Raw genomic sequence first — 20,831 nt, 5'->3', positions numbered from 1 at the left:
CACCCAGAGAGCACCATGGAGGCCAGGTGGGGCTGCCCTGCCCTGCCCTGCCCTGCAGAGGCAACTCCCTGAACTGACACATGAAGCCTCTGGGCTCCAGGAAGCTCTCTAGAGCCCAGCCTGCCTGGGGACCCCACCCAACTTCCAAAAGAGCATTCCTGGGGCCTGAAGTCTGGGGGTGGGGCCTTCTGGGATCGTAAAGGTGGGGAGGTTCAGCTGTGGGAGGATGCAGGGCTATGTGTACCCACTGTAAAAGTACAAGACATCTTGTGTGCGGGCACGCAGGCGTGCATGTGTAGGGCTCTGTCCTTAGGTGTGCAGGGTTCGGTATACAAGAGTTGTGTAAGTGGACTGAGCTGGGGGACGTTTGAGAGCTGTATATGTGGTAGGTACATTGGAGTGATGAGTACAGGATTCAGTGTGTGTCCAGGGCAGATGTGGGAATATTGGAATGTTGCATGTGCCACACTGGGTTGTATGTGAGTACAGGATGCTAGTGCACAATGGAGAGGTATGTAGAAAAAAATCTGAACACCGAGATGATATGTGAGTACCCCCGGGATGCTGTGGTGTGTATACACTAGGATCTCTCCGTGTGTCACTGGGGAAACATGTGTTCAGGGTTCTGGGTGCACGCTGGAGGTGGGTGTGCACATGGCTCCGTCTGTGCTTTGGAGGTGGGCTGGGCAAACCTTCAGCTGAGCTGGGCTCAGCAGTGCCCAGCCTTGTGGCCAAATCGCTGAAGTCACTTCCTTTCCAGCAGCAACTTTCCAGGAGGAGGAGTTCTTCAGACCTGGGCGGGGAGGGGGGGGCGGAACAAGGAGCTCTCAGGGGAAGGAGGTGGGCGGGGGTGAGAGGCTGTGGGGAGGGCCTGGTGGGGCTGGAGGAGGGGAGTCCTCCAGGAGACAGAAGGAAAGACAAGGACAGAAGTCTGGAAGGGCCAAGGGCAGGAGGGGATGGGGGTGGAGCAGGGCGGGAAGCACAGTCCCTGGGTGACCTCGGAGGGAGGAAGGGAGGGCCGCCCGGCAGGGTGACCCTCCGGTTCAGCCAGAGCTGGCTGTGGTGCCGGCACACCTGGCACCCAGGGCAGGGGGCTGGCAGGGGGCGGGTCTAGGGCAGACCTGCATGCCAGGTGCCCAGCTCTGAGCAGGAAGGGGGTGGGCGAGGGTTGTACAAAGGAGCTCTGTGTGGCTGGGGGTAGGGTAGGGTGGGGTGGGGTGTGCTGTGCTGTGCTGTGGGGAGCGGGGGCTGATGGCTCCAGGGGGCAGGGCGGGGCTTGCTCCCCTTGGGGGCATCAGTGGCTCTAAGGGGACACCTAGTGGTGAGGGAGAGTAGTGCATTAGGATAACTGAGGTGGGAGGGGGTGAAGAAGCTGGCAAAAATTAAAACTGGTGGTTGGGACTAGAACAGTTGGAGGAGGCTGCAGGGGAGGGGGCTGACTCTCCAGACCGTGAAGAAGTTTGGTTTAGAGGAGCCCAACAAACCTAAATTCAGGCTCAGCTCTTCCCTGTCATGGCTGTTTGTCCTTAAGGGCAAAACTTACCCTCTCTGTGCCTCCATTTAAATGCCAAATAAGTGACAGCTGCCATTATTATTTTCATTATTGTCATTTTTTTGTTATGATTTTGGGCCGGAGTCAGGTTGGAAGATCTTCGAGTACAGTTGGGCGGGTGGGAGGAGGCTGAAGAGAAGGAGATTGAGAGAGGCAATGCTTAGTTCCTGATGGGCAGATCTTGGGAGATAAAGGCCCCTAAGGGAGATGCTGGAGGTGTCACAGCAGCATTAATAGCCCCTTTGATGCAGTGTTTTCCATTTGAGGACATCCCTGGGACTTCAATCCAGGCTGGGAGGGAAATGGTGTGGGGGGGAGGAGTGTGCAGGCTGGAGAGAGGGTCATGAGGCCGGAAGTGAGAGCTGGGGCTGGCAGTCTGGCTCCCCTGGGGAGGCTGTGGGTGGGGGAGGGGGAGGCGGTCTGGGGAAGGGGTGGGGTGGTCACAGCCGCAGCGGGGGAGGGTGGGGCTGGGGACTCAAGGATGTGGGCTGGCGCTTCCCGGCACTGTGCACAGCAGGTTGGGGCCCTAAGCTCCCTCCCAGCTGTCTGCTGTCCCCATGGGCAGGCTCATACATACTGACCCAGTAGCAGACAGAGGGACAGAAAGATCCTTTCGATTTTTTGGGAGACATGGGATAGGTGGTGTCCTTGGGAGGGGTCCAAGAAAATGGCTGCCTGGGTGTGGTGGAGAGGTGAGCCAGCTGCTTCCCTCAGATCTGGAGGCTGCAAGAGAGCAGTGGACAAAGTCAAGAGGTCTGGCAGGAGAACATGCCCAAAAGTCTTCATGGGTGGGTGGAACAGAAGCAACCACTGGAGAGGAGGTTTTTCCCTTCTGCCAAGATCACACCCTCTGGCCCCAAGTGGGAGGTCTCCAGAGCTGGGAGGCTTGGTGAGCCCCACCCTCAGTAAGGGAGGGATGGTGGCTTCCCATAGGCATCTCAAGGAAGGCATCAGGAGCCATGGGTCAGCCTATACTGTTAGAAATCATTCTTGGAGATTACAGAGTCTGAGCCTCTTCCCTCCTTTGTGAGAGTGTTACCCACAGGTCTTCCTGAAAGAGCAACAGTGAGATTCTTGGAGCAGAGAGAGCCTGGCCTGGGAGGGGCCAGTCCACAGACAACAGCCAGGCACAGAAAGAGCAGAACCCTGAATGACGGAGTAGGTGGGACAGTGAGGAGCAGCTAAGGCCTAGGACCTGCAGAGAGGGACGGGACAGTGGACAGAGGGATGTTCTGCCTGGATGAGAAATAGAAGGGCCCTCTCTATGCCTTGGGCAGTCTCTTTCCCTTTTTGGGTCTCAGTTTCCTCATTTGTAAAATGGGAGGGGCCTGAGGTGGCACTAGAACAGTGTACCCACTAGGGGAGCTGATCAAAGATACAGATTCCCAGATGTCACTTCAGATCTATGAGTCAAATTCCCCTGGACTAGGGCCTGGGTATCTGGAATGTTACACAGCTCCCCCAGGCCCAGGGTTTGGAAGCCAGTGGGTTAGATGATTTTAAGGTTCCTCCCAGCCTTAAATTAGACCACAGCTCTAGAAGAGTGCTTTTAGGAGTGGCTGAAGAAGAGTTGCAGGAACTGGGAGTAGAAAGAAGCTTTGCACTTTGGGGCAGAATTAGGAATCCTGCCACTTAGCAGCTATGTGACTTCAGGCAAGTTACACAACCGCTCTGAGCCTGTTTCCTCCATAATGCAGGGATCATAAACTATGTCTCCTGTGTTGCTGTGAAGATTCAGTGGGTCACGTATGTGGAGGTGGTTTGTAGATTGCAAACTGATGTCCACAAAAGGGGAGTGGAGGAGTGTCCTTATCCATCCTGTCCCTGTCAGCTTTGCAGTCTTCCTGTGGGGTGCCAGCAGTGGACAGTATGGCAGCCGGTGAGAGTCTACATGTGTCTATGGGGGATGGGCCCTGGGGATTAGGTCAGGGCCAAACACTAGGCAGTGTCAGGGTCAGTGTTTAAGACCCTCACAGTGGTCAGGGCTCATTCAGCTTCTTGCTCCCCAAGATCCCAGCTCCTGGGGATCAGCCAGGGCCCTGAAGTCCATAAGCACCCTTAGAAGTCTGATATGCCTGGATTTAAATCTCAGCTCTGCCCAGACCAGCTCAGGGAGTCATTTGGTCAATATTTATGTAGCATCCATAGCCCAGGCCCTGGGGTCAGGGGATGCAGTGGTAAATAAGATAGATGTAGTCCCTGCCCCTGAAGAGCCCACACCCCAGGGGGACACACTGAACAGCCAGTTGTGCAAGTAATCGATCACAGTTGTGATAAATACGATGAAGGCGAAATAGAGAGATCTTTGAGAATGAATAGGAGGACCTAGACGAAGACCAGAGGTGGGCTAGGGATGGGGAGATGTGGGGAGTCAGATAGGGCCTTTCAGAAAAAGGTGAAAGAGGGGTCAGAAAATTTCCCTTTCCGCATTCTTGTCTCCCTTCCTTCCTCAACCTCTTTCTTGGGTCACATTTTTGGATCTAGAGAGGAATAAGAGAGATCCTTATGGGAAAAGGCAGGGTTGAGTGCTCTGTGTGCCTCATTCATTCATTCATTCATTCAGTAAAAATTTTTGAAGCACGCTTGTGGGCCACATGCTAATCAGGGTGTTGGGAGATAAAGAAGTGAACAGGACAGAAATCCTTGTCCTCATGGTGCTTAAAACCTTCCAGTGGATGGTTTCCTCGTCTGTGAAAATGGGAATAGTAATCATATTGATCTCAGGTTTGCAGAGGGGTTAGATGAGATAACCCACATAAAGTACTTAAGGCAGTGTTTGGGAACAGAGAAAGTGTCCCCGAAGTATAAGCTGCCATTGTTGTTGATTCCCTGGTGTGATTGCTAAACCTCTGACCTCAGGCACTCTTCACTTTTTCTTTGCAGCTTTTATCCCAGTAATAATTAAGTCATTCATGACTATCTGATGTTTTTCTACCCAGTCCTTGTGCAAAGTAGGCACTCCATAAATAATGAGTATGTGAATGAATGATGTTACTTCATCTCTGAGCCTCCATTTCTTCATCTGCAAAATGGGGTTATTAATAGCCCCTACCTCGCAGGATTGGTATGAAGAATTAAATGAAACGATGCCTGGACAGCTTCCAGCCCAGTGCCTGGCGCGCAGTAGGTGCTCACTAAACCTGAGCTGCGATGGTCCTTTCCAGGCGCTGTCCACGCCGCGAGGCCTGGGCTCAGGCCGAAGTTGCTCCACAGCAACCCCAGCTGACAGCCAGCAACCGGCAGAGCCCCCAGGCACGGGGGCCCTCTCTCTCCCAGGTCAGCTGGGTGTGTGTGCTAGAGGGAGCATGGAGGGAGCTGGGGGTGGTACGTGGAGGAGACCAGGCTGGTGGGCAGGTGGGCAGTGGTTGGGCTGTGGCCACCAGACCATTCAGATCTCCTGTTGCCTGTCTTGTTGTCCACAGAGATCTACAGTGTGACAGCCCAGGCGGCAGAGCCGAGGGTGAGTGGCTGGGGTTCCCCTGGAACCCTTGGGGATGGGGGCAAGACGGAGGAAGGCCATGCCCTTGGCAGGAGTTCCTGGCCTTCTCCTTAAGTTTGATCTGGATTGGGCACCCAGCCCTGCCGATGTTCTTCCCTCTCAGAGGCAGGTGTCCTGTTCTACCTCAGAATATAGCCAGGGTCTAGAAGGGGACGAGCTGTCAATAAGTGGAACTGAGGCCCATGCAGGGTTCATGGTGCATGTGTGGTTTGGGGAAAGCTGGGGGTCAACAAGCGGATTGGACTTGGAGAGGGGACTAAAGAGAGGGGTGCAGGGGATCACTGAGGACTTGAGTATTCAGTGAGGGACCTCCTCCCTGTCCTGCCCATCAGGTCCTGGTCCCGGCTTCTCGCACCCTCATGTCAGCCCCGGCCCCGCCCGGCGGCCCGCGGAGGACAAGGTCAGGATGCGTGTAAAGCCCCAGGGCCTGGTGGTGACTTCCAGTGCCGTGTGCAGCTCTCCTGACTACCTCCGGGAGCCCAAGTACTACCCCGGCGGCCCCCCCACCCCCCGGCCCTTGCTTCCCACCCGGCCCCCCGCCAGCCCACCTGACAAGGCCTTCGCCCATACCTTCTCCGAGAACCCACGCCCACCCCCACGCCGGGACCCCAGCACCCGGCGCTCACCAGTCCTTGCCAAGGGGGACGACCCGCTACCCCCTCGGGCAGCCCGTCCTGTCTCACAGGCCCGCTGCCCCACACCCGCTGGAGACGGCAGCAGCTCCCGACGTCGTTGGGACAACGGGCGGGTGAACTTGCGTCCAGTGGTGCAGCTGATTGACATCATGAAGGACCTGACTCGGCTCTCCCAGGACCTGCAGCACAGCGGCGTGCACCTGGACTGCGGTGGGCTCCGGCTCAGCCGCCCGCCTGCCCCGCCCCCCGGTGACCTTCAGTACAGCTTCTTCTCCTCTCCCAGCCTGGCCAACAGCATCCGCAGCCCTGAGGAGCGGGCCACTCCCCACTCCAAATCCGAGCGGCCCAGCCACCCTCTCTACGAGCCTGAGCCTGAGTCTAGAGACAGTCCCCAGCCGGGCCAAGGCCATAGTCCCGGAGCCACAGCCGCGGCCACCGGTCTGCCCCCAGAGCCTGAGCCAGACGGCCCCGATTACTCAGAACTCGCTGATGCCGACATCCTTAGTGAGCTGGCCTCCCTTACTTGCCCTGAGGCCCAGCTGCTGGAAGCCCAGGCCCTTGAGCCACCATCACCTGAGCCAGAGCCTCAGCTCCTAGACCCCCAGCCCCGCTTCCTAGACCCACAGGCACTAGAGCCACTCGGGGAAGCTTTGGAGTTGCCGCCCCTTCAACCTCTTGCTGATCCTCTGGGACTGCCGGGCCTGGCTCTCCAGGCCCTGGATACCCTGCCTGACTCTCTGGAGTCCCAGCTGCTTGACCCCCAGGCACTTGACCCCCTGCCCAAGTTGCTTGATGTCCCCGGACGCCGTCTGGAGCCCCAGCAGCCCCTAGGGCCCTGCCCACTGGCAGAGCCCTTGCGCCTGGACTTGTGCTCACCCCATGGTCCCCCTGGGCCTGAGGGTCACCCTAAGTACGCCTTGCGGCGCACTGATAGGCCAAAGATCCTGTGTCGCCGGCGGAAAGCCGGACGGGGGCGCAAGGCAGACGCCGGACCCGAGAGCCGCCTACTGCCCTTGCCTATGCCCACAGGGCTGGCTGCCGCCCTGGCCGAGCCCCCACCACCACCGCCTCCACCACCTCCTGCCCTGCCGGGCCCAGGTCCAGTCCCAGAGCTGGAGCCGGAATCTTCACAGACCGCAGTGATCCCTACCCGCAAGAGCAAGTGCCGGGGCGTGCGGCGCATGGTGGTGAAGATGGCCAAGATCCCTGTATCACTGGGTCGGCGGAACAAGACCACATATAAGGTGTCGTCTTTAAGCAGCAGCCTGAGCGTGGAGGGCAAGGAGCTGGGCCTGCGTGTGTCAGCAGAGCCCACTCCGCTGCTGAAAATGAAGAACAACGGACGGAACGTGGTGGTGGTCTTCCCACCTGGCGAGATGCCCATTATTCTCAAGCGTAAGCGTGGCCGCCCACCTAAGAACCTGCTGCTGGGTCCCGGCAAGCCCAAGGAGCCAGCAGTGGTGGCGACTGAGGCAGCCACCATAGCAGCAGCCACTATGGCCATGCCAGAGGTAAAGAAACGGCGACGGCGGAAGCAGAAGCTGGCATCTCCCCAGCCGTCCTACGCAGCAGACGCCAATGACAGCAAGTCCGAATACTCAGACGTCCTCGCCAAGCTGGCCTTCCTGAACCGCCAGAGCCAATGTGCAGGGCGGTGCTCACCACCCCGTTGTTGGACACCCAGCGAGCCCGAGTCAGTGCATCAGGCACCTGACACCCAGAGCATCTCCCATTTCCTGCATCGAGTGCAGGGCTTCCGGCGGCGTGGTGGCAAAGCAGGCGGTTTTGGTGGCCGGGGTGGGGGCCATGCTGCCAAGGCAGCCCGATGCTCCTTCAGTGACTTCTTTGAAGGCATTGGCAAGAAAAAGAAGGTGGTAGCAGTGGCAGCTGCTGGGGTGGGGGGCCCTGGCCTCACTGAGTTGGGGCACCCCCGCAAACGGGGCCGGGGGGAGGTAGACGCTGTGACTGGAAAGCCCAAGCGTAAAAGGCGGTCCCGGAAGAACGGGACTCTGTTCCCAGAGCAGGTGCCTAGTGGCTCAGGCTTTGGGGATGCTGGCACCGAGTGGGCCGGGGATAAGGGTGGTGGCTGGGCCCCGCACCATGGGCACCCAGGCGGGCAAGCTGGCCGAAACTGTGGATTCCAGGGGACCGAGGCCCGGGCCTTCGCCTCCACTGGGCTAGAGAGTGGGGCTTCAGGCCGTGGCAGCTACTACAGCACAGGCACACCTACAGGCCAGACTGAGCTCAGCCAGGAACGCCAAAACCTCTTCACCGGCTATTTTCGCTCTCTGCTTGATTCAGATGACTCCTCCGACCTCTTGGACTTTGCCCTCTCAGCCTCACGCCCCGAATCTCGGAAGGCATCGGGCAACTACGCAGGGCCCCCCACCAGTGCCCTGCCTGCCCAGCGGGGCCTGGCCACCTTCCCCAGCCGGGGAGCCAAGGCCAGCCCAGTGGCAGTGGGCAGCAGTGGGGCTGGAACGGATGCCCCCTTCCAGCCTGTCCTGCCTGCTCGCCAGACCTTCCCACCAGGCCGGGCAGCAAGCTATGGGCTAACCCCAGCAACTTCAGACTGCCGGGCAGCCGAGACCTTCCCAAAGCTGGCTCCCCCACCTTCAGCAGTGGCCCGCTCACCTACCGCCCACCCACCCGCCAACACCTACCCCCCTCAGTATGGTGGCTATGGGGCTGGACAGAGTGTATTCGCCCCGGCAAAGCCCTTCACAGGCCAGGACTGTGCTAATAGCAAGGACTGCAGCTTTGCCTATGGCAGCGGCAGTAGCCTGCCTGCCTCGCCCAGCAGCGCCCACAGTGCTGGCTACGCCCCACCGCCTACCGGTGGCCCCTGCCTGCCACCAAGCAAGGCATCCTTCTTCAATAGCTCTGAGGGAGCTGCCTTTTCTGGTTCAGCTCCCACACCCCTGCGCTGTGACAGCCGGGCCAGCACTGTCTCGCCCGGCGGCTACATGGTGCCCAAGGGCACCACAGCCTCTGCCACCTCCGCCGCCTCTGTCGCCTCCTCCTCCTCTTCCTCCTTCCAGCCCTCGCCTGAGAACTGTCGGCAGTTTGCGGGGGCTTCTCAGTGGCCTTTCCGGCAAGGCTATGGAGGCCTAGACTGGGCCTCAGAGGCCTTCAGTCAGCTCTACAATCCTGGTTTCGACTGTCACGTCAGTGAGCCCAACGTAATCCTGGACATCTCCAACTACACGCCACAGAAGGTGAAGCAGCAGACAGCCGTGTCTGAGACCTTCTCCGAGTCATCCTCTGACAGCACCCAGTTCAATCAGCCAGTTGGCGGCGGTTTTAGGCGTGCCAACAGCGAGGCCTCGAGCAGTGAGGGCCAGTCAAGCCTGTCCAGCCTGGAAAAACTCATGATGGACTGGAACGAAGCATCGTCTGCCCCTGGCTACAACTGGAACCAGAGTGTCCTCTTCCAGAGCAGCTCCAAGCCAGGCCGTGGACGGCGGAAGAAGGTTGACCTGTTCGAGGCCTCACATCTGGGCTTCCCGTCATCCGCCTCAGCCACCGCCTCAGGCTACCCGTCCAAACGGAGCACTGGGCCCCGGCAGCCACGGGGCGGACGGGGCGGTGGGGCCTGCTCAGCCAAGAAGGAACGGGGTGGTGCGGCAGCCAAAGCCAAGTTCATCCCCAAGCCACAGCCGGTCAACCCGCTGTTCCAGGACAGCCCAGACCTCGGCCTGGACTACTACAGTGGGGACAGTAGCATGTCACCACTGCCCTCACAGTCGAGGGCATTCGGTGTGGGTGAGCGAGACCCCTGTGACTTCATGGGACCTTACTCTATGAACCCATCCACGCCATCCGATGGCACCTTTGGCCAAGGTTTCCACTGCGACTCGCCCAGCCTGGGAGCCCCTGAGCTGGATGGCAAGCATTTCCCACCACTGGCCCACCCGCCCACGGTGTTTGATGCTGGCCTGCAGAAGGCATACTCACCCACCTGCTCACCCACCCTGGGCTTCAAGGAAGAGCTGAGGCCGCCACCCACAAAGCTGGCTGCTTGTGAGCCCCTCAAGCACGGGCTCCAGGGGGCCAGCCTGGGCCATGTGGCTGCAGCCCAGGCCCACCTGAGCTGCCGGGACCTGCCACTGGGCCAGCCCCACTACGACTCCCCCAGCTGCAAGGGCACAGCATATTGGTACCCGCCAGGCTCAGCTGCGCGCAGCCCACCCTATGAAGGCAAGGTGGGTACAGGGCTGCTGGCTGACTTCCTGGGCAGGACGGAGGCCGCGTGCCTCAGTGCCCCACACCTGGCTAGCCCGCCGGCCACGCCCAAGGCCGACAAGGAGCCACTGGAGATGGCCCGGCCGCCCGGCCCACCCCGTGGCCCCGCTGCGGCTGCTGCTGGCTACGGCTGCCCACTCCTTAGTGACTTGACCCTGTCCCCCGTGCCGAGGGACTCGCTGCTGCCCCTGCAGGATACCGCCTACAGGTATCCAGGCTTTATGCCGCAGGCGCATCCTGGCCTGGGTGGGGGCCCCAAGAGCGGCTTCCTGGGGCCCATGGCGGAACCTCACCCTGAGGACACATTCACCGTCACCTCCCTGTAGTGCCAACTGAAGTGCCGACTGGACCTCGAGGTTTTGTTCCTGGGTGAGTCTGGGTGCAGTGGGCAAAGGCCTGAGGGGTGGTGGGGGATGAGGACTTTAGAGCTTGGCCAAGGGGAAGAGGTAGAGTGATGAACAGGAAGGATTTAAGGACAAGAATGAAGTCCCAACAATAGGGAGTTGGTGTTCGGGAAGAAGTCTGGAGTTAGATGTTGGGAACAGTCTTAGGAAAGAGATTGATTGCTTGGGGAACCCAGCATTGGGCTTGGATGGTCAGGGGGGCCCTGTTATTAAAATGGCTAGAGAACCATAGACTGGATGGGCCCATCTAACTTGGTTCATCAAGCATTTCTTTCCCTCAAACATGCTAGGTCCTGGGCAGCTACCACCTGAATCTCAGGAAGCACCACTTGACCTCTTGGGAGGAAGGGAGCTCACATTGCCCTGTGTGAGACTAGCGAAGAGAGAAGCAGGTTGCATAATTATCTGCCAGGGTCCATCCAGGGTGCTAACCCTGCCGGGCTCCCTCATTTTCCTAGAAGCTTTCCTTAGTCCAAGATACAGTTTGACAAGGGCCAGGCTGAAGGTGTGGCCAGTATGTCTGATCATCCGCTCTGCAGTCTGCATGCAGTAACTTTAGAAAATGCCCCGGCATATTCTTTGCTGGTCTTCCATGGTACCCTCAAAGGCTGTTTTTCAACATTGTTGGCCTGAGGTAGGCTCAATGTGTTTGGGTATGTGGGGTAGGGATCCAGAAGTGGAGAGGGGGTACTGGGATCCCACCGTGCCTGTGTCTATCCCCAGGTAAGATTTTCTTGCCCAGAAAAACCCAGTCCCTTTCCTGAAGCCAAATGGTTTTCTAGGACTTCAGTTAAATGTTGCTAGGTATTCAGATACTTTGATCAGGCACTGTGACTTCAGGAGTTAGAGTCACACTTTTGATATTCTCAAGATGTTGTGTTTTAGAAAAGGACAATAAAAGGGAAAATGCCCCCAAAATGGTGAAAGGAGAGAAGGCTAGAGAAGTCATTTTCTTGATGAACAACCTGCTCTGGAAATATAACCACAGCTGGCCCATTAGATCCCACTTTTGGATAACAGACCTGTCACAGAATTGGCTCAGACATAGCGGGTGGTGATAGAGTGGGCTGGGGGCCTGTCCGAGCCTTTCACCCTTCACCTCTGCTGCCACTGGAGCCTCCTGGGTGTGTCTCTTCCTAGAGAAGGAATAGCAGAGCTACTGGAAAGCCCCATCCCTGTTCTCGGGAGGCCATTCAAGGCCAGGATGACTCAGGGTCCTGAAGTTTTTGTCACTGGAAACTTATTACCCCCTCTCTGTCTGACCTCACCTCCTTGGTGCCTGAAGGTGGCAAAGGGCAGCACGTGAGAGTCAGGAGGCCTGGGGGAGGACAGTTTCCCAGCTGGCCACCAACTTGCTATATGCCCTTGACCAAGCTTTTGTCCTCCCTCCTTTCTGGCCTCTGTTTCCCCATCTGTTCAAAGGAAATTGGCTTTGATAATCTCTTAGGCTCTTGCAACTCTGTGTGTCATAGACAATGGATGAAACTTTTTTTGTTGGGGGGGGCATCATATTTTTCCTCATAACGAAGCCAGGCCAAGATTGAAATGGCCTTCCATTCCCAACGCGTCTCATTGAAAGCAGCGGAGTCGCAGATCTGAAGCAGGCCAGGGAGAAGCTGCTTAGGGTTTAAAATGTCAAACTCTTGATCTTTCTCCCTGGAAGGGAGATGTCTCATGGATAATCAGAAATGTGAAATCCAAAAAACGTTCCTCTGGGGCTCTGGGTGGGAGCTGGGTGTTTAGGCAGGTCACAGCTCAGTGAGATACATAATGGAACCACCAGTGAGGCCTGAATGCAGGCGGAGCTGGGATGCCATCCAGCCCCACATTCTGGCCCTGCTTCCCACTCCGAGCTGGGAGCTGACAGCACTATCCTCAAGCCAATGCATTCAGTTGTTCCAGAGACATCCACTATCTGCCAGGCATGGGGGGCACCATAGTGAACACCACAAATAAGGTTCTGGTCCTTGGGGCTTCCCATATAGGGGGAAAGACAGTAAACAGAATGACATAAAGCATTTGGTAAATATCACGATAGGAAGGACTGGAAGAGAAGAAAAGCTAGGAGTCCATGAGAGCCTGCAGCAGGCTGACCAGATCTTGAATCTGATGCTTCAAGGGTGAGGGAATGTCAGCTAGACTGCGAGTGGGAAGACCATTCTGGGCAGAGGGAACAGCAGTGAGTAAAGTCCTGAGGCAGGAGGGAGCTCAAGCTTTGAGGAACTGATAGGAAGACAATAACACTGAGTGAGCAGGCAAGGCGGGCAGGGCCAGATCACACAGGGCTTAGGAAGGAGTTTGAACTTTATTCCAAAACAAATAGAGAACCACTGAGGTGAGCCCTCAGCTGGGATGTGCCAAGGGTTACAGTGAGAACAGGGCAAGTGGTAAAAGAGAGAGACCAGCTGCAGTAGTCCAGGCACTCACTGGTGGTGGCTTGGACCAAGGCAGTGGTAGGGCTGTCTCCCTTCTTCATCCAGCATGGCATACCAGCTCCCTCGTCTAGGACAACTCTCCAGTGCCAGCACTGATTAAAATCACTGTGGGAATGAGGAAGATTTGGGGATATAGGGAAGTAGAATGGTGAGGAAAAAGAGTTAACAGAGGGCGTGTCACTGTCAAGAGAGGACTTAAGCAAAGAGGACAGTGACACGCTTATTCACCAACAGGCTGTGAGCACTTTCGATGGCTGGCACTGGAGGAGCAGTCATATTTTGAGCTCCATGCTCATCCCAGTGCCTGGCACAGGGAGACAAAGCAGCCATGGCCCCTGTCCTTGGAGGTCAACCTCCACCCCAGGAAGCTAAAGCAAGTACACAAAGAACCTGAAAACACCTGGTGGAAAGTGGCAGGTGCCCAGAGGGTGAGGAGAAACAAAGCTTGTGTGCCAGGAAGGTGGGTGTTAGGATCAGAAGTCATCTCTCTGCCCCTTTGGTGAGGAAAGGGACATATTTTGTACTGGGCCCTTTGTGCAGCACCACCTTACTCTTCACAGCAGCCTAGGAGGTGGGTCCCCAGCCCACAATCAGAGAGTTCAGGAAACAAGTGCGGCTATGAACCTTGCCCGTGGGATCAAGTTGCTAAATGGTAAAGCCAGCATTTGAACCCAGTGCTGCCCCCCGCCCCAGCCTGGGTACTCTGCCACACTACTCCCTCTCCACTGCACACCCCTGATTGCCCACCCAGAAAATGACAGATTGGTTGGATGCTCCATACAACTGTTTCTGGGTCTGACATTTTAAATGGATTTTGAGGTTCTGTGGAAGATGATGCATTTGAACTCAACCTTGAAGAATTGGATATGTGGAGAATGGGGGAAGGGCATTCCACGCAGAGGAAGCTGTGGGCAAGGGCAGGTCACATCCCAAAGGGAATTACAAAAAAGCTCAGAGGAGCCAGAGTGGGAAATACGGGATCTGGCGGGTCTGGGAGCTTAGCTAATGGGACAGAGAAGGGAAGGGGGGAGGGGTGGGGGAGCACCTGGGCCCAAGCAGACATCTTCTCTAGTCCTTTAAATGGAAAGCAGAGCCAGACAGACTGGCTCCACGTCGAGCCCTGAAGATCCTCCATACTCGACCCTGGGAATAGGGTGGGAGAGTAGGAAAGGCCTTCCAAGGTGTTCAGGAATCTCGAGTTCCCCCTCTCCTCTCTATTCCCTCTCAAGCCTGGACCTGAGGCCAAGAGAAATGTCACAGGTCCTCCAAGGTTACACCAGCTGGGGCCTGACCAGAGCAGAAAGCAGTTTCTAAGGCTGCCATCCAGCCAGGGTCAGCAGGCATGCCCGGACCTGGGCCAGACCCCGAATGCTCTGGGCTTTGTCTCTTCGAGTCTTGAAACCTCAAGAGGTCACTTGATCTTGCCTCTGGCCCTAAGCAAGAGTCCCTCATGTCAGGGGTCAGCCAGTCCTGCCTCTCCTGGGCTCTTCCTCCCATTCTCTGAGGCTGTGCTTCCCTCCAGTACTGTCTCTTGCCTCTACCACAGCCATTTATTTTCAGGCCAGGCCTTCTCGTTCTGAGCCCTCACTTCCTGGAAATCTAATGTGTCCGTGAACATGTCCTCTCATGCTCCTTCTCTCCCATCTCGCCATATCCCTATGGACCTGGAAGAAGAACCTAAGGGAGCAAGCCCCTGAAACTGGGGCGGGGAGAGTGGGCTCAGAGCTTGTCTGTAGGCACAGAGAGGCCTCTGTGCAGAGCCTGAGTCCATCCCACAGCAGCTCTGTGACCTCGCTTCATCTCTTGTGAGAATTAAATGAGATTACCCATGAAGCACTTAGCCCAGTCCCTGGCACGCAGTAAGCACGTACTCAGTGGCTGGTAAATGGAATAAAAACCTCCCCACAAACTAAATTCTGGGGCCTCTGAGACAGTCTATGTGAGTTATAGCCCTGACCCTTTCCTGCTTGCTCAGGACTGTAGCCAGCCCTCCTTCACCTGCTCTTCCTGCTTCTCTCCTAGGAAGGATCTTGTATTTAGTGTGAGTTTGGGGCTTTGGTGAGAAGTGAAATGCCACCTAGGTCTTTGCTTTAGCAGTGAGGCTGAGTCCTCCCTGGGGGGCTGAGACAAGGTAAGTCACTGGCCCCACCCCAAGGGACCTGAAGCCTAATGAGCATCAGGGCCATGGTCAGCTAGAGCCTTCCCACACAGTTAGCTCTCTTGGTGCAGATGATCTGAAAAAGTTTTCCTGCAACTTTGTAATAATGCATGATTTTTACCCTGGCAGATTTGCCACTTTTGTCATTATGACTTTTGTTGCCATAGTGCCCTCTGTTTGTACTGGAGGGCAGGGGAAGTAAGTTAATTCTGTGTTCACCGCACATGAACTAGCCCTCTTTCTGAGCCAGGAGTTGCAGCTGGTGCTGAGGGTACCACTGAACAAGATCAGCAGTGTTCTGCCCTCATGGAGTTTGCAGCCTGTAAACAGGTGTTCATTAAAAGCCTCCCTGTGGGCATCACTCTCCAGGGAAGGGACAGAAGCACTCCCACCAGAAGTGCCAAGAGCCACCCTCTTGAACCATGGGCAGAGCAAGCAGCAAGAGCTTCCTGGAGGCAGAAAATGGGTCTTGAACAAATTTGAGGCTTCAGAAGCTGTAGCCCCAGCTCAGCCACCTGGGTCAGAGTACCCATTGCCTTCTAGGTCTTTTCCCCAACGTCTGTCAATCCCCTGCCTGAGTCCATTCCCCTCACTGTGGCCACCAAAGTGCTTGTTCTTCAGTGCATGGTGTCTGGAGCACCAAAAATATTTACTGGATAGATTGATTAAAACACATCTGCTCCTGTGACTTCATTGCTTAACACCTTTTGATTGCATCCTCCCCTCTCCAGCCTCCTTCCCTACAAAATAAAGGTCCAACTTCCTAGCCTGATATTCTGGGTATTCAAGGCTCCTTTTTAGGCCTTGACCTCTTTCTCACATACCCTCCCTTTCCAGCCTTTGACTATGGAATCAAGAGGATGGGGCACTTTCCCTAGTGTGCCCTGTGCCTTTGCTTTAGCTGTTCCTTGGCCTGGGCTGCCCTTTTCTACCCACCATCCATCTCTTCACCTGTCAGTTCCTATCTTTCAGTCAGATATCACCTCCTCCAAGAAGCATTCCAGGATCCTTCCCAGGCCCACTTAATCTCCAGCCCTTTATGCATCCATGACAGCCCTTCCTGAGAATGTCCTCCCCATGCCATCAGCTCCTTTAGGCCAGTTACTCATCTCTGTGCACTGTCCACAGCTTCCTCCCCAGTGTCTCATCATGCCTGGGACATTTCAAGGCCAGGGTTTTTGTTTTTTGTTTTCCACGAGTCAAAGAAGAGCATGTAGACTAGGGGGAAGGGTGAGAGAAAAGGTTAAGTGTTAGGGAGTGAGTAGAAGACAATTCCTCTCACTCCCACTGTTATCAGATACGCTTCTAAAAGTGGGACAGGGGAGGAGTGTATAAATACACCAAACTCTCAGGGCTAACTGGGCTTTCGAGATCTCCAAGTGCAACCTTCTCAGTTTTTAGAGAGGGAGAGGGACTTGCCCAAAGACACCCAGCCTCCCGGGCAGGGATGCACGGCATGGAGAGCCGGGAAGGGCCCTTGGGGATCACCCAGTTCTAGTGTTCTTGCCCTTTTCTCAACCTCCACTCCAGCTGCATCCCAACACGTGCCCATCATAACACCCATCTTTACACAGTATCTCCAATCAGGATGCTGGAGAGGCTATGGGGGTGGAGGGGCGGGTAGCTTCTTCTCTGTTCAAGTAAGAAGTATGAGGCTCTGAGAGGTGGGAGATATACCCAAGGTCACACAAGGTTGGTAGGCAACCATGAATGCAAATCCTGTTTGGCCCTGCTAGCATCCTCTCTGCCAAGCAACAAGATCCCTAAAGAGAGAATGACTGGTAGAGTTAAAGTTTAAGGAGCACCACTGGTGGACACAGATTTTTAAAAAACTTCTGGAGAGGAGAGCCACACCAACACCCACACCGCACACAGCCTGCCCATCCCCAGTTGGTAGCCTCACCGCTCGCTGTATATCTGTCAGGTGTGGTCTGGGCCCCAAGGGAAGCAGTATCCTCTCCACATTTGAGGGACTCACTGGCCTGACTTTGCCTGAAAATATCAGAGAGGGGAATCAGCCTTTCTGATTCCTTGTCTGGGGTGTACTCTCAGTGCGGAAGATCTCTTGTATTACCTGTTCCACCCCTTATTTTATGTAAAAACTGAAGGCCAGAGAGGAAAAGCACTTGCCTTAGGTCACGCAGCAAATCAGTCTCTGCTCCCCTGCACTCTCTCCGCCTTCTGCTCCACTGTCTTGTTTGGTGTTGAGGTCCCCTTCTGGAGGGCAGAGACTAGAAGGTAGAGATCAGACCTTAGCGGGAGGCCTGGCAGTTAGTGGGTGTGAATACATGTCTGCTGGTTGTTTAAATGAGTGGGAAATGTGTGCTTGTGGGGAGAGCAGCTCTCTCTGGACAACATGATCTGCAGCACTTTCGAGTCCCTGCTATCCCTGATGCCCCCACTGACAGAGACCATTTAATGACCAGGCTCCTCAGACGGTGAAACTCCTCGAGCACAAGGACTTGGTGCTATGGGACTTTTCCATCGTTCGTTATGGAGGCACTAAAAGGTTAAGTCTCATGAACAATGTCTGCTTTCCTGGGGCACCAGGCACATGCTGGCATTGGGGATACAGAGGTACCACACACAGGTCCCTGCCCTGAGGAGCTGGGAAGGGAATGACAAGTGCACCGGTAGCTATGGTAACAGTGGTCTAAGGAGGCGTCCACGAGGTGTGCACGACCTGCACTGGACCTTGACACACCGATCAGACTTAGACCAGTCATTGCTCTGTCGTTCAGTCAGCACACGTTCTTGACCCCAGCATGTGCAGGGCACCATGCTCAGCAGTGAGAAGAGCCGCAGTCCCTCCCACCAAGGCTGGGCTAAGTGCCCCTCTGTGCTCCTCGAGCCTCCTGGGTCTTCCTTCATCTCCCTGCGTGGTCGATGCCTGGTCTGCGGTCTGCTTTGCTTCTCTTTCTGCTCTGTGAGCCCCTCAAGGGCAAGGACCAAAGCTGCCTTGTTTTCTGCTTTGTCTCCAGTGCCCAGCACTGGACTGCTTGGCATATCACCATTGGTTCCATTTTGTGGAGAGTTGAACCTCGTGAGGTCAGGGTTCTCTGTAGCCACAGCATTTTCCCTTCTCTCTTCCTCCCAGGCTCAGGAACCTATGCATTTGATTCCCCATCCCCCACATTCTGGCCAAGTCTCGAAAGCTGGGGAGGGCGGTGGGAGGAGGAAGGTAAGACAGCGATGGCTTTGCAAAGGGTGAGAAAGCCTCCCTGCTGCCTGGCCGCTGGCACCACGGGAATGGTTCTGGCAGGAGCTGCCTGCTGGGCTGAGATCACCATGGAGACCCGGCTTGGAGAGGGTCACTGGCAGTGGCTAAGGGCTGGAGGGGGTGGGACTGACAGGGATTTGTGAGGAGGCTTCCAGCCTGCCCCGGGGCCCTTAGGGGAAGCAGGGGAGGCTGGGATTCGATACAATCTACTTATCTAAGTGGTTTGGAGCAACCAGTTCTAGGTCTCCATCTCACCTGTGTCCCCAACACACACTTCCTATCACCCCAGCAGAGGTTTCTTAGCTTAGTAGATGTTCCTCAAGTGCAATAAAGCCGTCCTACAGATAGGTGCCCCCAGACCCAACAGTCCTGCCCCTTAATGGATACCCTGCTTATTCTACAGCTGCTCCTGTTTATCATCCTACCTGTGGAAAACTGACATTCGTCCCAACTGCACCCCCTGCCCCAATAACCCGAGTTGTAATACAGCTGTCACACAAACAGGCACACCTCTTATAGCTAATGTTCCATCCTCTCCTCACCTGCGGGAGACCTGACAGCTTAACAAAGATGCAACTCCCACGCTCCCCTTCACACCTGGGCTAAGACACTGGGTGGAGTGCTGCCCCTACCTTGTACCTTGAAGGAGCCCACCTGGGTCCCCTGGCCTTGAGGGAGTCCTGGCAAGTCCAGCCTCAGGACAAAAGTCTTCCCTAGGGCTGACTGCCCAGCAGACAGCAGCCGAGGCTGAGCAGAATTTAAATGTGGCCCTGTTGGGAAGGGAAGCCAAGAACAAGGACAAGGAGGAAAGGCTTTCTGTGGCTCCTGGGTTCCTGCAGGGGTGGGGGAGGGTGAACTGGCTTGCTGAGGAGTCTTAGAAAGCAGTTTTAGCTCCCCCACTCTGAATTCTGGTAGGATGGTCACGCACCATGTGTGGGAGACTTGAATTTCAGGGACTCTGAGAAGAGCACCAAACTCTGAAAGGGCAGGTAAATAACTGGATGTCCTGAGAGAGACCGAGCCCATCCCTGTCCCTCTTAACACTTCCCTGCGCATCCCAGCAAAGCTGGGGCCTGCACAGGGAAGTCAAGGCCCCACTTAGTTCTACCTTCTAGGGAAAGGAGGTACTTCAGGCCATCAGTGTCTGGTGATTGTAGGTACCGAGGACTTGGGAGTTCCTAAGATTCAGGAAGGCAGAGGGTGCAGCCGAACACAGATGGTATTGTGTTGGGCAATTTCTTTATTCCTTTATTCAGACAGACTTCCTCCTCACCTCACCTCTCTAAGGAACAGAATGGCATAGGTGAGGGCTGGGGAGAGGGTTGGATTTAGAAGAAATTAAAACAGCAGTTCACACCTGTGCTGTGCTAAAACCCTGCTTTCTCCATTATGTCATTTCTTGGAACAGCCTAGCTTTGGAGGATTTGCTAAACTTATTATTACATGAGGAAACCCAAGCTTGGAGAACCTAGTTGGCCCAGGAAAATAATAATAACTGATAATTAGTATCATTTAGTATGCTTTGACGGACCAGGCTTAATCTGCCTTAAAGCACTGAATCCTCCCATCACATTTAATGGGATAGTTCTGCTAATCACCTTTTTACAGATGAATAAACTGAGGCTCAGTGATTCCCCGACTTGCCCAAGGTCATCAAGGTATTAAATGATGATGCTAGCTTTTGAACTCAGCTGTGTCTGACCCTAGAAGCCAAGTTCTCAACAAATGGCACTGCCTGGAATTCCAGCTCTTCGCCCAACACATCTTTACCTGTCAGTGGGGTGCGCCTTGGGCCACATACCTATTTTACAGATGGGGAAACTGAATTCAGAGAAGGCCAGCAGTAGTCCAGAGTCTTATGTGAGGCTGTTTGGAGTTTTTTGGTAGAAGGAACAATGGGGTTAGCTTCTCTCAGAATCCTGGTAGGAACTGGGTGGTGGGTCCCAATCTTAGCCTCCCTGTTCTCATTGTCTGCCTGCCACTGACTTCTGCCTCTTGTGTTTTTTTGCAGCTTTCAGAAAACCAACGCCAAGACCCCTCCCAGCGTCCACATCGTCCTCTGGCAGGAGCGCCTGCCCCTCTGCCTCCAGCCCCACCCCACCTGCATCCCCTGCAGCCCCATCTCCCCCCACCCCTCCTTGCCCATCTCCTCCACGCAGAAGCCCAAGGTGAGCCCTTTCTGCACAAAACCAGCAATTGTAAATACTTTTTAAAAATGTACAAAACTTAAAAACAAAACACAGTTTTAGAAAAAGACAAAAAAAAAAAGAGCGAGAGAGCGAGCGTGTGCAAGAGGTTGCGAGCGGGGCCTCGAGGTGTCCAGAGCCCCTGCAAGTATGCACTGAGAAATTTATCTACAGGTCGTTTGACAAAAATGAACAATATCCTATTTATTGTATATACTGTTTTATTATAAATCGTGGATTGTATATTGCATTCTGTAAACCTGCTGTGGTCCCGTGGTGTGCAAATTCGCATGGTGGGGGGGAGGGAGAAGAACCTCTTGGGGGAGCTTTTTTTTTTTTTTTCTTTCTTCTTTTTCACTCTTTTGGGTTTTCTCTTCTGTTGTTGTTGTTGTTTTCTGTTGGCAGGACACACCCAAAGATCCAAGTTTGTATTAAAAAGAAATGAAAAAAAGCAAAAAAAAAAAAAAAAAAAAAAAACCTTGTGTCTTGTGAAGGGG

At 55.2% G+C, this 20,831-nt stretch overlaps 1 protein-coding gene across 10 annotated transcripts in view; it reads left to right on the top strand.

The window, feature by feature from the left end:
* AHDC1 (AT-hook DNA binding motif containing 1) overlaps nt 1-20,593 on the top strand; it is a 63,407-nt gene extending 42,814 nt beyond the window's left edge. For 4 of the 10 annotated variants that reach the window (XM_011357703.2, XM_011357702.2, XM_023529201.1 and 1 more), the window contains 4 exons: nt 4,717-4,828; nt 4,975-5,012; nt 5,384-10,300; nt 20,160-20,593. In XM_011357703.2, coding sequence (XP_011356005.1) covers nt 5,458-10,257 — 4,800 coding nt within the window. In that variant the 5' untranslated portion in view covers nt 4,717-4,828; nt 4,975-5,012; nt 5,384-5,457 and the 3' untranslated portion in view covers nt 10,258-10,300; nt 20,160-20,593. Of the gene's footprint in view, nt 1-2,036; nt 2,306-3,249; nt 3,432-4,597; nt 4,829-4,974; nt 5,013-5,383; nt 10,301-20,159 lie in introns of those variants that run through there. The other 6 variants (XM_023529202.1, XM_023529197.1, XM_023529203.1 and 3 more) reach the window with 6 other exon arrangements.
* Nucleotides 20,594-20,831: the final 238 nt, after the last annotated feature.

This window comes from Pteropus vampyrus, unplaced genomic scaffold (assembly GCF_000151845.1).
Source record: "Pteropus vampyrus isolate Shadow unplaced genomic scaffold, Pvam_2.0 Scaffold36, whole genome shotgun sequence".
NCBI classification, from domain to species: Eukaryota; Metazoa; Chordata; class Mammalia; order Chiroptera; family Pteropodidae; genus Pteropus; species Pteropus vampyrus.
The sequence above is the reverse complement of the archived record's forward strand: the minus strand, read 5'-3'. Positions and strand labels throughout refer to the sequence as shown.